This window comes from Arvicanthis niloticus, chromosome 21, assembly GCF_011762505.2.
Source record: "Arvicanthis niloticus isolate mArvNil1 chromosome 21, mArvNil1.pat.X, whole genome shotgun sequence".
In the NCBI taxonomy this organism is placed as follows: Eukaryota; Metazoa; Chordata; class Mammalia; order Rodentia; family Muridae; genus Arvicanthis; species Arvicanthis niloticus.
In genome coordinates, this window is record NC_047678.1 from 38,930,356 (window position 1) to 38,947,368 (window position 17,013).

Sequence of the window (17,013 nt, forward strand, 5' to 3'; positions counted from 1 at the left end):
CACCCTGCCCAGTTCACGAGGAACCCAGGCCTTTAGCACGCACACAAGCACTCTACCAGAAGAACTACATGCCCAGCCCCCATGATGTTGTGTCTTGTTTCCTTTTACCAAAGAGGAGTGGGGTCTCTGGGCTTAGTGGTGGGGTTCAAGCCCTTACACCTTGTTGCTGCTGTGTCCAGAGACAGACGGATGCCAAGGGTCCTCAGTAAAGCTGCTCCCTCTGCTTCAGAAGGCTTTGCTTTGCTCAGTGGCCGTGAGCATAGGCACGGTGACTTTCCATTGCTGTAGCCTTGGGGATGGGCTGTCTTCTGTGAGCTATGTGACTGCTCTCAGGTCTTCAGAGATAGTCAGTGTCAGTCATAGTAGGAGTGGCATGGACTGACGAGATGGATGCTCTGTCCTGCTTCTCCTAAAGTCTATAGAGAACACAGAGTTGCCCAGGGGTAGAGTCAGTGTGGAAAGCCCAGAAGAATCTGTGCTGTGGGTCTTCTCCCCTCATCGCACCCTTGTATGTCCTTAGATCTTGGTGTTGGTGGCAGCATTGGCTCTGGAATCCATGATTCTCGGTACTCAGAGCACAAAGCCTTTTCAAGTAGTGCTGAATAGCATTCAGGGAGCCTGACTGGCTGGAGGGGGGAAGGGTAAATGAGAAGGCCAGGAAGTTACAGAGAGATTCAGAGTTCAGGAGGTTGGTGGCAGGAGAGCCACCCATGCATGGTCCTTGTACACTTCTACCTGGGTCTCCAGTCCAGTGTGAGTGTGTGACCCAGCAACAGAGCACAGTCAAGTAGTCAAGTAAATGATTCTAGCCTGGTGTACAGGACATTTAGGCAAACAAACTCTTCATCTTTGTGATGGGAAGTGTATCATTCATGTATCATTCACATGTACCTGTAAGGTTACCTGGGCAGAGAAGCCAAGGGGGCATCTGAAAGGCTGTGGACTCCTAGGACATCCAGCAAGCTGAGACTTCCTAGAAGAGAGTAACTAGGCCACCATTGTTCCTGGGTGTGTGTGGTCAGGGTGGGACAGGAGGCCAAAGGAAAATACATAGTCTTGCTTCATGTTGAGAGACCTCATGACAAAATCATTGCACTTTCTGGGAGGCTGGGATGTGGCCTATCCTTGACTAGGGATTTCTGGGTAGTAGGGTCCAGACAAGGCCCCACATTTGCCGTCACTCTGGAGCTTCCAGAGAAGGCAGGTCCAGACCCAGTAACTTTAGAAATCTCTAAGCCGTTGCTGGTATGTCCCACACCCCCTAGCCCTGGAGTAGGACAGTGCCAGCTTGGAGAAATGGTGGCTGGTCTCCAAACAGTGCCCCCTGCTACCTGAGACTGGAGTGCTAGTGACAACTTGCTCCTCTAGGACATTAGCTTGGGCCAGGATGGAACTGTCTTAGAGACCTTGGCTCCCAGTGTAGGGAACACCCCATCATTTAGAAGATGTTGATGGAGAAATGATGATGCTTTTCTGCGAACTGTCTTTAGAGTCTCAGCCATGAAGAGCCTCCAAGTGCTTTGAAAAGTATAACATGTGCAAATAATTGCTATTGTGTCAAATTTATAAGGCTGAACAGTGTCAGGCAAGATGGTCTCATTGGGCTCTTTATGTCTGAGTCTTTTTGATTGTCTCCATGTTTTAGAGTTATGTTGGCTGAGGAGAAGCTTAGTCTGTAAAATGCCTAGTGTGCAAGCATGAGAACCCAAGTTCTACCCCCAGAAGCTTTATACCTAACTGTTTAAGATGGACATTTCGACTATTTTGCTGTTGTTCTATTTTTAAAAAGACTTCTTTTATTTGTGCATGCGTGAGTGCATGTGTGTGCGTGTGTGTGTGTGTGTGTGTGTGTACACTCATGTATGTGCAGGTGACAGAGGAAGGTGTACAATCCCCTGGAAGGTAGTTGTGAGCTTGTGGGCTGCCCAACATGGATGCTGGGAATTAAACTCAGATCTTCTGGAAGGGCAGCAGGTGTCCTTAACTGCTGAGCCACCTCTCTAGTCCCACACTGTGCTATTTGAGGCCAGATTTATTTTCCCGTTGTACCATTTTCATGCCCTGCAATTGATGGAGGATGTAATTGTAATTTTTTCCCCATATCTTCCACCCTCAGCCCCCGCTGTAAGATTTTGGGCTGCTTCTGGCAGCCAGGGCGTCTTCCGTATAGTGACCAGACAGGACAAGGTGGGAAGAACGGATGTTAGCCTCACAGAGGAGAGGTGTAACTCAATTAACATTCTGTTGTAATTTAGCCTAGATTAATGGCCACTTACTGGAAAACATTCCCAGCTCTGTGGTGTGTGGTTAGAAACCGAATTTCTCCCTCTATTTCCCCAGAGTCTTTTTCCCCTTCCGCCTGGAGTGCACGCTTGGAGCTTCAGGAAGCAGAGTCCTGTTGCAATCAAGGCTTTCTTGTTCCTCCGTATTATTTATTTAGTGTCTTTCAAAACATAATTCCATTACCTTTAATGGTACTGGAGACTCGCTAAGAGCCTTGGGGACAGTGCAGGGGGTCACAAGGTTATTTACTGGGCAGCCCCAGCCCGAGAGTCTCCAGCTATATTATTGCCACACCATCGGAAAAGCTTGAGGGCCCTCTTGTGTCTTTACCTCCTTCTCCTCTTTACTCCCGAGATGACTTCAGTCAGTCAACCTCTTGATCTTGCAAAATCACTTTGCAAAACCTTCATTAGGCCACAGAGATAAAAGCACATGTGTTAAGTAGCTGTGTGACCCTTGGTAACTCACTTTACCTCTCTGAGAATTGGTACTCTTAGCTGCAGGATCAATTGTTTTTATGTGTGTTAGAGTGTGCACATGTGTGCTGTCCCGTACATGGATGGCAGAAGTCAACCTTATATGCCACCTATCTTGATTTTTGAGACAGGGCCCTCACTGGCTTGAATGTCACCATGCAGGCAGCAGGGGTCCTCCTGCGTCCACCTCTCTAGTGCTTTTTTTTTTTTTCAAGTGTGCTTTTTTGGAAACATGGTTTCTGGGGACTGAACACAGGCTTCCACGATTCAGCTAATTCCCCAGGCCTGGCTCAGTTTCCTTCTGGCCCCTGGAGCTCTCTATGTTTCTTGCACACGAGGCAGACGAGGCCTTAGTACACACAAGCTCCACACATCTCAAGAGTGTGACTATGTGCTGGGGCCAGTCCTCTCTTCCTCAGCCCACAGGTGGATTGCTTGCTTCTGGTTGCTCAGGAGAAAACAGATGGCCAGAGACTGTCCTGAGTGACTCTCTGAAAGGGTTGGCCTCCTTCCAGGGGATTCCACATGGGAATGCCCGCAGTCTTCCATTTCTAAATCCTGTTTTTAACTCCCTGGGCCCTCTAGGGACCTCAGTCCTCTCTGAAGTCAGTGGAGTAATTGTCACCAGCCTCCTGGCTAATGACCGTGGCTGTCACTCCCCTTTCTCCTCATGAATGGAGGTAATCCTCTGGGGCACTTGGCAGCCTGGCCACCTGATGGCTTCAGAGCCTCAATATTGGAGTCTTGGAGTCCTAAGACTTTCTTCCTATGCTTCAGCCTAAACCATATCCCTGGGCTGAGCCCAAAGAGCCTGGGGAAAGTGGCCAGATAGACCCATGGCTGACACATACTGACATGGCTGTGGTCTGCTTTTCTCCCCCTTCCTCCAGAGTATAAGAAGAAGTACGGAGAGGAACATGGCTCCTGCCAGGCCGGCATAGCAGGCTTCTTTACTGAGGTGGGTGTTAGCCATGCGGCTTTTATTTCTCTTCCCTTCTTGGTATTTGGTCCTTTCCATTTTGTGGTTGGGGTGGCCCCTGGAGATAGGATTTCTGGTGTCCTGGGTAGTGTAGGTTCTGGTGTGAATTTACACAGTGTCTACCCAGAATCTCCACAGTGTCCTGAGTGAGTAAATTCTGCTGTTTCTAGCAGGGGATGTTATTTAAATCTGAGGAAGGGCACCCATTGAGTGGACACCACTGGGTGGAGAGCTGGGCTGGCTCATGGGGGAGATTTCTACAGAAGTTGGCACCACTTGAGATCTGTGGAAGAAGCTGATAGCAGTTTGAAGATATGTCAGTCACCTGGGTGTCTCCTCACACCCTGTCCATGTCCTTAGCAGAGAGACTCAATTTTATACACGTCAGGCTTTGCAGTCCTGGAATCCCAAAAGCCTCTACTCTGGAATGTGCTCAGGTGACAGGAACAGAACGATGTTTTTACAACTAGGACATTTTTAAGGCACTGTTTCCACTATTAAAAATACATTTCCTTATTTTGTGTATGGGTAAGCATTTCATGGGTCATGTGAGGAGGTCAAAGGGCAACTTGCAGGAGTTGGTTCTCTCCTTCCACCGTATGTGTTCCAGGATCAAACTCAGGTCTTCAAGCTTGGAGCCAAATGTCTACTTGAACACTGAGCCATCTCAGTTCCTGGGGAACTTTTATCTTATTTGATGCTCATCTTCTGTAAGCTTGTACATTTTTATGGCTTCGAGCCACACGCCATTCCACATTTGGCTTTGCAAGCAGCAGCATGGTCCATGCATTTGTTCAGGTCAAAGATCGAACGTGCCTTTGCATTCCAAGCTCACCTAAGTCCTGCTTAACCCCTAAAACACATCCCAGATGACTGCTTTTTTTTGTATCACCGTCTTACCTGGTGGTGGCCACGATGCTTCTAGAAAAGCCACCAGCATGACCTGCAGACTCACTGACTCTGAATTGTCTCTCATGATTCTTAAATCTTTTAGAAAAGGTTATATAAATTATATGTGTATGTGTGTATATGCAAGTGAGTGCAGTGTCCACAGGGGCCAGAAGAGGGCATCAGATCCCCTGGAGCCCAAGTTATAGTCGGTCATGAGCTGCAAACTGAAGGCAGGTCCTCTGGAAGAGCAGCAAGCATTCTTAACTGCTGAGTCATCTTTTCAGCACTCTTAACTGCTGAGTCATCTTTCCATTCCCTGTTGTTTATTTTCTTGTTTGTTTTTTTGTCACTATCAAATATACATAATATACATTCTCCCATTTAACCATTTTAAATCCAGTGGACTTTAATGAATTCGCAGTGTCATGTAGCTGTCACTACTGAGGAGGTTTTTTTTTTTTTTTTTCACTCCAGCCTGGGTCCTTACTTGAGTGGTACCATATGTTTCTGCCCAGCAGCCTGAGGGAATTTGCAAAGTGAAACCTGACATTTTGACCCCATGGCCTCCTATTACCTGGAAGACAGAAGCTCACATTTCACATCACTGCCCAGGGCCTGATTCTCGCAGGGCCCTGTGCCTTTTCCTCCTGGAGGAACGTGCTCCACATTGAGGGGGCAAGAAAGGGAGCCTTCTCTGGCCCCAGGGCTTTCTTTCTGAAGAACGTGTTCACATTATCAGGAACAGAATTATTCACCTTGTCTTCAGAGACAGCTCTCTAAAGTCAAAGAGAAGGCAGTTGGTGATATAGAGTCTAGTCTGAAGGCAACAAAGAAATGACAGAGTTCCACCAGCTGCATTCTCAAACTAGTGAATGCCAGGTGCTTTGCCTGCCTTCAGTAGCTTGCCACACCTGTTCACACCAGTACCTTTTCCAATTCTCTCTACGAGTGATGTTCAACATGTGGCCCAATGGATTTGGCCCAATACAAAATACAAATGCATTTAAAACATTATAAAATTTACTTTTGCAATGTATTTATCACATTTGCACAGTTGTTAAGCATGGGTGCCAAGTCCTGTTGCAATGTCAAAGGGATGGACCTGCCTGGTCTACACAGAGTTCCATATTGGGTTCTGGGATTGGCACCACCATTTGTCGTAGCTGTTGAAGTTAAGATGAGAGCCCCCTCCTACATCCCTGTCTCTGATCCCACAAGTCTACAGTCCATCAATGAGACATATTTTCTCTCTGTATCTTCCCTCCCTACCCCAGAGCCCTTGTCATCTTTCCCCAGGCTGGCCTCCCAACAGGAGTTCCTCAGAGCTACCTCCTGTAGGCAGAGAAAGCATCATGGTTCTGCTTGCACAGATGTGCAGTGTCTTTCCATCTGCTTTTGATGAAGTCTGTACTCTGTCCTTCCCTTAGCCTCCTATCTCTCTGGCCTTCTACAGTAGCATCCAAGGGTGTTCAACAATTGAATTTTGGTATAGATCCTGGTTTTGGTCCTGACGATGAGGTACTGGGCTACTCATAGAGCTGTTTCAAGAATTTTGGGGGGCACAGAGTCTGGCCTTGGGCAGACTTAGGCCTTGAGTGACTCAGCTTGGGGCAATGTGGAGATATTTCCCTTTAGGATAGAGGACAGAAATCAGAACTCATTAAGATCTTGACCAGGAACTGAAGGACAAAGATTCATGTTGGGGGGGGGGGGGAGTATCTTTTGGTCCCATCAGCTGGTGAGTTGGAGAGGGTAGGACATTAGAGACGGTTAGAAGGGGGATTGCAAAGGGCAGAGAGGACAGGGGTGTGTAGGAGCAACCTGGGCAGCAATGTAAGCTAAGGAGGACCAGAAGGAGAGAACAGGGACTTGGAGCCTGAGAAAACTTCAGTGTTCTGTCATGGGTCTCCTGGGCTCTGCAGATAAATAGGAACAGAGTGTTCTGAGCACAGGAAAGGACGGATAGCTGAGTGGGAAGACCCCTTCTTCTACCACATAGTTCTCCAGCCCTCGCCATCATCTCCTGGCTTGCCTGGGTCTTGGCCTTAGCTTTGGTTCCCAGGCTTTGGCCCCTGTAAACGGCAGTTCTTTGAACTCTCTGCCTCCCTCATTTCTGGAACTTCAGCTGTCGGCAACTGAACAGGAAATGTAGTTGAAAGGGTCAGGCAGGCTGGTTCCCCTCCTCTGCCCTCCGGCTGACCTCCACACTCAGCCGCTGTGAGCTGTAGCTTGCTGGACGTGGCCACGATGGGTCAGAGCATTCCCACCTAAGATGTCTGCTTGATCTGTGGTCAGTGCCCTCAAGGTCATCATCAATCTTCTCCAAGTTAGGAATGCCTCATGTCCTTGAGGATGAAGGCCTACTTTAACCACTTTGTAGACTAGACTGGCGGAGGTGATATACTCCAAGAGTCTAGAGAAGACATGGGCTGACCCAACATGGAGATGTCAGGGAGAGATGTCTTGGTTCAGATTTAATAGTGCCACCATTTTATATGGTGGCAGGAAGATAAAGTCTGGTGGCTCCTTTCAGGCACATCTAGGTGACACTGTACCACAAAGGAAACTGGAGAAAGGCCCACAGTGTTTATTGAGAACTGGATTTAGGCAATGATGACTTTTACTTGTGTGCGTTTGTGTGCAACATTGGCTGTTTCTTGCATGGCAGAGTTTAGAAGTGATCACACTTTCCTGATATTTGAGAATGGTATGGAAAAGAATCCAGCCACCAGCCACAATGAATAGAAAAATCCAAACCCAAGGGCTTCAGGAAAGGCAGCATCTCTCTTGAGCACAGTGGGAGGTCACATCTTTGGCTGAGCTCGCCAGCTTGAATGGAGACGAGACTGTATGATAACTAAAAGGAGAAGAACAAGAACGGGAGCTTTGTGCTTTAATTTTTAAATTTCTATTGGTTTTATTCAAATGTATACGCATGTGCATATGTATACATAATACACATATGTACATGTATCTATAGAGGCCAAAAGTCAGCTTCATGTGCTGTTGTTATTCCTTATTTTTTGAGTCAGGGTCTCTCAATGAAAGACCTGAAATTTGCCGATTAGACTGGCTGACTAGTGAAGCTGGCCTTTCTTGTTGTCCCCATTGCTGTCATTATAGGGGACATATAGCTGTGTTGGGGATTGGATTCAGGTCCTCGTGCTTAGGAGCTGGCTCTCCAGCCCCCCTTTAAGGTGTTTAAGGAATGAGACTACATTGTTTATAAGATTACTTTGTTTATGTACTTTGTAACACTTAAGAGGTAACAGGAGATATTAGGTATAGTATCGACTTAGTTTCTTTTCTGCATGAATGCAAATCTTAGGAAAACATCCTGTCCCTCACCCAGGGTCCTGCAGAGCCTTTGCAGGCTCCTGCTGCTGCTCAGAGTCTTTGTCTAGAACAAGCTGCAGATGAAAAGAATTGTGTATACAACTGGTTGGTCCTAAGGCCATCACTCATGTTCCTCGGTGCCCTCTGTGCTTGGACATAGATTACAAATTCTTTTAAAGCTCCAGGCCAGAAAATAGTCTCTCTCCTCTAAGGAACTTGTGGTTTATCTTTTAAACACCCTCTGAGAACTGGCAGTGTTCTTACGCCAGTGTGAGGGGAGTAAGTGGATGGGTGTCTTAGTTAGGGTTTTACTGCTGTCAACAAACACATGACCAAGTCAACTCTTATAAGGACAACATTTAATTGGGGCTGGCTTACAGGTTCAGAGGTTCAGTCCATTATTATCAAGGTGGGAGCATCTAGGCAGGCATGGTGCAGGAGAAGCTAAGAGTTCTATGTTTTCATCTGAAGGCTGCTAGGAGAAGAGTGGCTTCTAGGCAGCTAGGATGAGGGTCTTAAAGCCCACATCCACAGTGACACACCTACTCCAACAAGGCCACACCTCCAAATAGTGCCCCTCCCTGGGCCAAGCATATTCAAACCAGGACAATGGTTGAGCAGTTGTGCATTATGCCACGTTTTCCTGGTGAACACGGAAATGATCGATTCTCATGAAGGAAGAAAGGAGAGAGGATGAGATAGAGAGAAGAGAAAAATGGCTTCTCATAGTTCTACAGCCCAATGAAGAAAGGGGCATAAACACATGGAGACTCAGCCTCCTGGTCTGTGTATTCATCTAGATATATCACTCAAAATGTTATAATCTCAATTAAAAACTCGTGTACCCCAAGACACCCTCTCGGTGCCTTGTATCTTCTGTTATAGTTTTTATTTTATATATTTATTTTCTTTTTTAAAGACTTACTTGAGTGTCTACATATGTGAATGTGCATCATGTGTGCATGCTGTATTTTAAAAAAAGATTATTAACTTATAAAAGTATTAGGTTTCATTGTTATTTTTTTCTGATGGAATTTGTTTTCTTGTTTCTTTCTCTATTATTCTGACCTTTCTGTATTTAAAATTTTTACTTATTTATCATTGTATATGTATATGGACACACTTGATGTTTGTGTGCATGTATGCAGGTGTGCCTGCCACAGTATGTGTTCCCTGATGGAGGACAACTTTTAGGAGTCAGTTCTCTCCTTCCACCTTGGATTTTGGGGATGGAACTTGGGGTGGTCAGGCTTTTGCAAAACCCCTTTTACCAACTGAGTCATTTTCCTGGCCAATATTTGTATTGGGACAATGTCCCATGCAACTCAGGTTAGCTTTGAACTCGCTTTATAGCCAAGGCTGGCCCTGAACTCCTGCTGGGATCATTGGCGTGCACCACCATGGTATGGTTGATGTTGCTGTGTTCTCAAGCACTGTTCTCTGGAGTCATGTGATTTAGGAACAGCATCAGTTGCTTACCATTCTGTATTTTATCTTAGGGTGAAGCTGGGGATGGGGGGTGGGAGTCCATGCAGCTGCTTCGGTGGCCAAAACAGGAACTTGGTCTGTTTCTCGTTCTCTCTCCTTGCTTTAGTAATTTCATATTTAGGCCTGAATAATCCTAGCAACATTATAGACTCCAGATTTCCCAGGACACGGTACCATATGTGCTGTCGTCATGAGGCATTTTGAATTTCTTTGCTGTGACTATGGCTCTCAGTGTATCACCTAATCCTTTCTCTTCCCCTTTGGCTTTCTTTCTCTAGGAGCTGGTGGTCATGGGTGCCCCAGGCTCATTTTATTGGGCTGGGACACTCAAGGTGCTGAATCTCACAGACAACACATATTTTAAGCTGAATGATGAGGCAATTATGAACAGACGGTATACTTATCTGGGTGAGTATCTGGGGAGTCTGTAGGTAATAAGGTGGACCGTGAGGGATCAACAGGAGCTTGTGAATTTTGCTCTATTAATAGAGAGAAGCAGTGGTTGGCCTTTACATTCGTCAGTCTAATTAGTCACACTTTTGTTAGAGTTCCTTAACATCTAGTTGCACACATGGGTGGTAGACGAGGGAACAAAAGAGGAACACAGTCCAAACTGGGTGGTTTTCTTCAAATCTGATGGGTGAGCTTCCAGGGGAACAACCATTTCCTTGCCTTGGTTCGGCAGTCAGTCACGTTCAGATGGTCAGATATGAAATAAACTAGACTGAATCCTGGCTTTCCCTGGACATCATTTTGAGTGATGTGTCTGCTTCCCAGGCACGAGTAGAAACAGTAAGAACTGGGAATTTCCATGGCAGCGAAGCAACCGGATGCTGAGCCTCCCTCAAAGGCTCTGGGATTTTTCTCTTACTTTTTCATTTTTTTTAATTGTCTAGAAAGAAGGTAGGCATGATTTAACTTAGCATCCATCGGGCAAGAGTGGTCCTGGGCTGGGTATGGTGGTGTTCGTTCATGTCCTTGTTACTCCAAAGCCTACTACCTCTGCAGGAAGTGTACGGAATCATGGACATTTGAGTCATTCTGGACTACATAGAGAGATGCCATTTCAAAAGAAAGGGAGGGAGGAAGGAAAGACAGAAGTAAGGAAGGAAAGAAAGAAGGGAGGAAGGAGAGGGAGGGGAAGATGGAAAAAGAGAGAAAGGGGGAGGGAAATAGGCAGAGAGAGAAGGTAGAGATAGAAGGCCATGTTTCTTTAAGAACAGAGATAAGCTGGGCTTGGCAGCCCATTCCTGTGATCCAAGCATTCTGGAGGCAGAAGCAGGAGCATCGCAAATTTGAGGTCAACTTGGGCTACTTAGTGAGACCTTGCCTCAAAAAACAAAAATAAGACAAAACACAGAGACGGGCTGCCTTTGTTGGTAGGACAGCACCAAGTCTCTGTTCCTCAGTCCAGGCCTCAAATGGACTGAAAGGGAAATTAAAGGTAGAAAGGTTAATAATGACAAAATAATGTCGTCTTTCTTGGCTGCTGTATGTAAGTGAAGCCAAGGGAACATCCTGACCCCCTTTTTGCATAGCGAATGTTCTGGAAAGACCATGTTAAGCAGGTGTAAGGAGCTGGGGACTTGCCATTCCCGGCATGACCGTTTGGCCTTTGAGGTGTTCCCTCATCCAGCTCCTTCATCCCCCACTTGCCAAGCACTTGCCCAGTGCTGTACTTGGTGTGTAATTCCTTCTAGTTTCTGAAACAGCCTTGCAAGACAGCTATCATCACTGCTGTGTATGGTTCATAGAGGAAGAGGTATGAAGGCATTGTGTGACTTGGTGGTGAAGTCACATGATTTCTGACACAGGGTTTAAGTGCTGAAGCCCCAACCCCAGGCTGTGTACTTGCCTCTAGTACTAAACCTTCGATGAGGCTAGGAACACCACAAGGGTGGGAGCTTTGCCTCACATTCCTGGGGCGTTGTATATTTGATGTATAGATGGGACTATACAGGAATGTAACGGAAGGCACAAGAAAGCCAAGGCTGGTTGGTAGCTTTTAGGTTTGAGGACAGGTCTGGAGAACGCTGGGACCTGTGGTTTCTCTCCGGGACCCTTATCTGCCACAGGGATTAGGATGGAGTGGGGTATCTCTCATGGAAGTCTTGGTTGAAGTGGAGCCTTTGGGAAAAGCCAAGCACGTGGAAAACAGGAGATAGCCATGCTAAAGTGATCGTGGCTGACACGTGGCACCACAGTCAGCGTATGATGATAGCAGCGGGCTTGAAGGTCATGAGAAAGCTAGAATGATAGACAACACGCACACTTTGTACTGCCTGGAGGTGTGAGTTTGGCCTTCCAGATGGTTTTCAGAAGGCAAGAGGCATTTAAATCAAGCTCACACGAGCATTTCCCATTGTTTTCAGGTTCCTTTTAGACCCAGATTCATTGACTTCCTGTCTGTTCACCCATCCATACATCTGTCCATCATGGGTTCTTGCCATTCTCTTAAAAAGAACATGACATAGTTGCTGACCTCAGCATCTCTGGAGTCAGACACGTTGGGTTGAGTATGAATCTTGCTTGGTAATCTTGAGTATGGTTGTTTAACCATGTATCATCTATAATACAACAAAAATCTATATCTATCTACGTACACACATGCAAACACACGCACGCACACACATAATGCAACAAAAGAGAATATTAAAATATTTTTGCAGTATTAGAAATCAAACCCAGGGCCTTGTACATACCAAACAAGCCCTATTCTACCATTGAGCAGACCCTAAGCCCTCTGTTCATTTTCTTGACTTGGATGGGGTTTGCACCGTAGGGATATGCATAGTCATTCATGGGGTTGTATCCTTTAGTGTATGGACTGTGTCATTAGAAATATATTTCCCTGCCGGGCAGTGGTGGCGCACGCCTTTAATCCCAGCACTTGGGAGGCAGAGGCAGGTGGATTTCTGAGTTCGAGGCCAGCCTGGTCTACAGAGTGAGTTCCAGGACAGCCAGGGCTACAAAGAGAAACCCTGTCTTGAAAAACAAAAAAAAAAAAAAGAAAAAGAAAGAAAGAAATATATTTCCCCAAAGTGAAAAACATTTAGCGCCCTACTAGTTCCATAGAAGACAGTCAGAAGGCACAATCCTCCAGCATCCCTGTGAACATGCATTGCTGTGAGACAAGATATTTAATATGAAAAAATTGGCAATTGCCACTTGTCCTCCAGAAGGTCCATGTCTGAAGAATAACTAGAATGTACTGTCTAGATACCTACCTAGGAAATGCTTTCTTCTGTTGTATATATTTTCTTATCTGACCTCCTTTCTCAAGCATGTCTTTGTTTTCTACCCATCCTTGTTCAGGCTACGCAGTGACTGCTGGTCATTTCTCTCACCCATCCATCACTGATGTGGTAGGTGGTGCCCCACAGGATGAAGGCATTGGAAAGGTAAGGAGAAAGGCCTGAGGCTCGTCATGGTACCCGGCAGAGGAGGAGTGCGTGCTTCCCTGGAGGGGATTTCTAGTTTGCTTTGCCCCAACACTCTCCAGATAAGCTGATGTGTAAGTGATCAGTTGATGGGGAGTCCTGTCTTCCTCTGCTCACACTGGGAGAGTTCACTTTGAAAGCTTGGAGTGTCGATTTTATTCATTGCCAGTTCTCTTCTTGGCAACTGACCTTGGGTGTTGACATCATGGGACCCCCCCAGATTCCCAGCCCCCCAGAGGGAGAGCATACGGTGCTGTACAAGTTCAAATGCCACCAGCTTCCCAAGCCTCTACCTCGGGTCTCCTTGTGACTCAATGGAATCCGATCTCATCGGCAACGTCTTTAGAGCTTTGTGACACCAGGTTTTTACTTGTTTCCCCAATGTTTCAGAAAAAAAAAAAAAAAAAAAAAAAAAAAAAAAAACCCACTGTGTTCTCATGACTGGTGTAACCAAGGTTAGCTTGGGAATGTGTAGATATGGATTTTTCTAATGTATCTCCAAGAAGGTGGAGGGCAGTCTGTGGAATTACAGCCTCTAAGGGCCCTGTATGGGGAGCTGTGGCTGTTGATATTGTCAGGGTCCATTCAGTTCTGCTCAGGAGCCCACTTTAACTTACTGGCTGTACTTGTCACTCTTCTCGTTGCTGTGACCAAATGCCTGACAAAAAGCAATTTAGGGAAAGGAGTCTTTGTCATGGTTTAGAGTCCAAGGAGCCACACTCCATCATGATGCAGAAGGTGTGATGGCAGTCAGGAAACTGGCCACATTGCATCCACGCTCCAGAAGCAGAAAGCTAACCTCAAGGCCTGACCCCACTGACCTTCAGCGAGGTTCCACCTCCCAACCCTCCCAAACAGTGACATCAGCTGAGAACCAAGTGTTCAAACACATGAACCTGTTGGGGACATTTAGTGTTCAAACCTCAGTGTTGGGGAAAACTGAGCAGTGTGTATACTTCGGGCCTGTAATCTGAAGGGTAGACCGGTGATCTGTCTGACCATTCTCCTGGTTCAGAGGAGTGGAATCCTGAGTTCTGGACCAATACCGTGGTTAATGAGAACCTTCAGCCAACAGGTCAAAGAGCTAAAAAGCGTCAGTGGACAGACTTGCCTGAGATGTACCCATGATGTCCTCTCTACAGATTATCTTGGGCAGGAGGCAGCAATGGCTGCTCATGTTTCAGGAGTGGGGTGCTGTGGAGGGACTCTGAAAATGAAACCAAATGTCAGGGCGCCGAGGCAGAGGCTGTGGAGGATTGCATAGTTGAACTCTGATAACTTCTGTCCAGAACTGGCTTTGTCTAAGTCAGATGAATTCCTGTACATCATGGAAGAAAATGCCCCATTGGTCATGGCACCTCCTGGGGAGGAAGCAGTGTCACCAGACTTCTCCATTGTGACCTTTAGAATTTGGGTCATATTCATTCCTGGCGTGAGAGCACCAAGGCCTTCATATCAACATGCTGTTCCTTAGCTCAGGAAAGGGCCCTCTGCTCTGCTTCTCATTAGCTCATCTTTGCATCATGTAACCAGAGGGGCTGGAGCCGTGGCTCAGTGATTAAGTGTGCTTGCTGTCCTCATAGATGGCCAGAGTTTAGTTCCCAGCACCCACGCAAGCCGCTCACAGTCCCCTGTAGCTCCAGTTTCAGGGATCCAATGCCCTCTTTTGGCCTCTCCACATACCACACACATGTGGCATACATTCAAACACACACAGAGACAGAGAGACAGAGAGACAGAGAGACAGAGGGACAGAGGGACAGAGACAGAGAGACAGAGAGAGACAGAGAAACAGGGACACAGAGAGGCAGAGAGAGAGACACAGAGACACACAGAAACACACACACAGAGACAGAGAGACAGAGAGGCAAAAAGAGACACAGAGAGACACAGAGTCACACACACACACACACATACACACACACACACACACCCAGACACGAGAGAGAGAGAGAGAGAGAGAGAGAGAGAACAGAAATACTTTTTACAGGAGTTATGGAGACATGGTTCAGTGGTTCAGAGCACTTGTTTCTCTTGCAGAAAACCAGAGTAAGGTCCCCAACACCCACATGTGGCTCGCAACTATCTGTAACTCAAGTTCCAGGGTTTGGGCAGCAGGCATGCATGTAATGTACATGTACACATGCAAGCAAAGTTCATAGTGTTAAGGGCTCTGAAAAAAATCCACAGTAAAGGGATTTATTTAGTGTTTCTTACTTATTTCCCCCAACTGAGCACATGTTTATTCATACAGATTCCATAATTCTAAATCCTATGTGGAATCACTTTGAGAGGTTATCTCCAGTGCTAAGTTCACCTTTTTGTCTTAGGTTGTGCCATCCATTAAAGCTTAGCTCCCAGGACTAAAGGAGTTAATTTAAAGGGAAAGCTTGTCTATTGCCCGAAGGTTGAATCACTTAGTTCTAATTGGGGTTGAATCACTTAGTTCTAATTGGGGAGACTTCTCGGTCTTATTGTGAATGGTTTCTACAAACTGTGTGGTTCAGGAGCTGTTGAGATCCTTTCTGTGATCCAGGATTGAGGGATGCTTTCTTAGCAAGTCGCTGAGAGTTCTGTCCGCACCTGTGTTATCATTCATCTGTGTGTAACATCTGTGGGAGACAACAGGAAGACAGTGATGAATACCTTTAGTCAGAGCTTTCATTCTGACTAAGATTTTTTTTTTTTTTTAATTCTATAGGTCTATATATTTAGAGCTGACCGAAGATCAGGGACCTTAATAAAGATCTTTCAGGCATCAGGGAAAAAGGTGAGTTCTTGATGTGGTTCATGTGGGGGTCAGTTTCCCTCAAGGATGTGTATAACCTAGGGTTTCTGCTCGCCTGAGGAGCTGGAGCACACGAGTTTCTACATGGCTAAGCTACAAATGTGCTTTAAAAGGTGTCACAGTCCAGGAGCTGGCATGCAAATGAGGCATGCTCTCTCTCTCTGCCCCCTCCCTTCAGCTTTCTCTCCCTCTGGCTGTCTCATATACATGCTTCTCTAACCCACAAAGATCGGTACCATCAAGGGCAGGCACAGAAGCAATCGCTTTCAAGGGGTGCAGGATGTTTCTCATTGCTCCTGTCTCTGCCTGATGCTGTCTCCTCACATCATTGTCGTACCAGGGGGACAGCTGTCACATAAAGAAAATTCAAATCAAAATCACCTTAGTTCTATGTACAGGGACGTTCAACCTACAACCTCTAGGCTGTGTGCACTACAGGCTAGGTGTAAATTTGGTACAGCACAAAATTACAGAGTTCCTTAAAACACTCTGAGATGGGCTTAACATTTTATTTGTTAGTTTGATTTTGTAACTCTATCCTACCATCCTCAGCTATAAACTTCTTGGGGGAACGACTTTGTCTTCTTAGAACACTGAGTATAAAATAACCACAAAGGCATTCCCAAAGGCTGTCTTGAAGAAAGGTTTTCTACCTGGGACACTCTACCATGCCCATCTCCCTCCCTGTTTTCTGAAACTTTCCATTGTAGCCCATGAGATTAAGTCAGTAGATCGGCTCTGGCTCCATGATTCATTCACTTGCTTTTCCTGGGCTTCCCAGCCTGCCTGTGCTTTTGTAGCTTAGATCAGCAGGAAGGTGTGGCTGAGCATAGGGGCTCAGCCCTGGATGAGGTTGAGTCCAGGAGGATTGTGGGATTAGATGGAGGCTGTTGGAGGCTTTAGTTGGCTCTGGGATAAAGCTTAGGGTGCATGAAATGTGGGAGGGAGATGCCAGGAGGCTTTGCCCACAGTTTCCCTTAGACAAGGGGAAACAATGATTGTTCCTTCCTGGCCCCCTTCCCTTGGTTCCCGCTTCATTCCTACTCAGAGTTGTTCTTGCTAAACAGCAGCTTGGAAACATTTCATGGTGTTCCAACAGTAAACGGGTATTTGGAATTCCAAAACCCTCACTTACATATAGTTGTTATTCTTTCTTCTGGTTGTGATTGTAACCGCCTTAATATGTACACTCAGTATATAGTGATCATAACCTTTGCGTGAAAAAGATGTACCCACAAACTTGAAATGTATCCACAAACTCAGTTTTGCTTTTCGCCCTCGGAAGTGTGCCGGCGGCATGTGTTATTTTAACATTTCCCAAACCCCAAAATA

The 17,013-nt window shown here is 46.2% G+C and overlaps 1 protein-coding gene across 2 annotated transcripts in view; it reads left to right on the forward strand.

The window, feature by feature from the left end:
* Positions 1–17,013, forward strand: part of Itga9 (integrin subunit alpha 9) — a 295,010-nt gene that overhangs the window by 42,759 nt on the left and 235,238 nt on the right. For both annotated transcript variants that reach the window (XM_034484311.2, XM_076917769.1), the window contains 4 exons: positions 3,650–3,717; positions 9,732–9,861; positions 12,769–12,854; positions 15,595–15,663. In XM_034484311.2, coding sequence (XP_034340202.1) covers positions 3,650–3,717; positions 9,732–9,861; positions 12,769–12,854; positions 15,595–15,663 — 353 coding nt within the window. The remainder of the gene's footprint in view (positions 1–3,649; positions 3,718–9,731; positions 9,862–12,768; positions 12,855–15,594; positions 15,664–17,013) is intronic.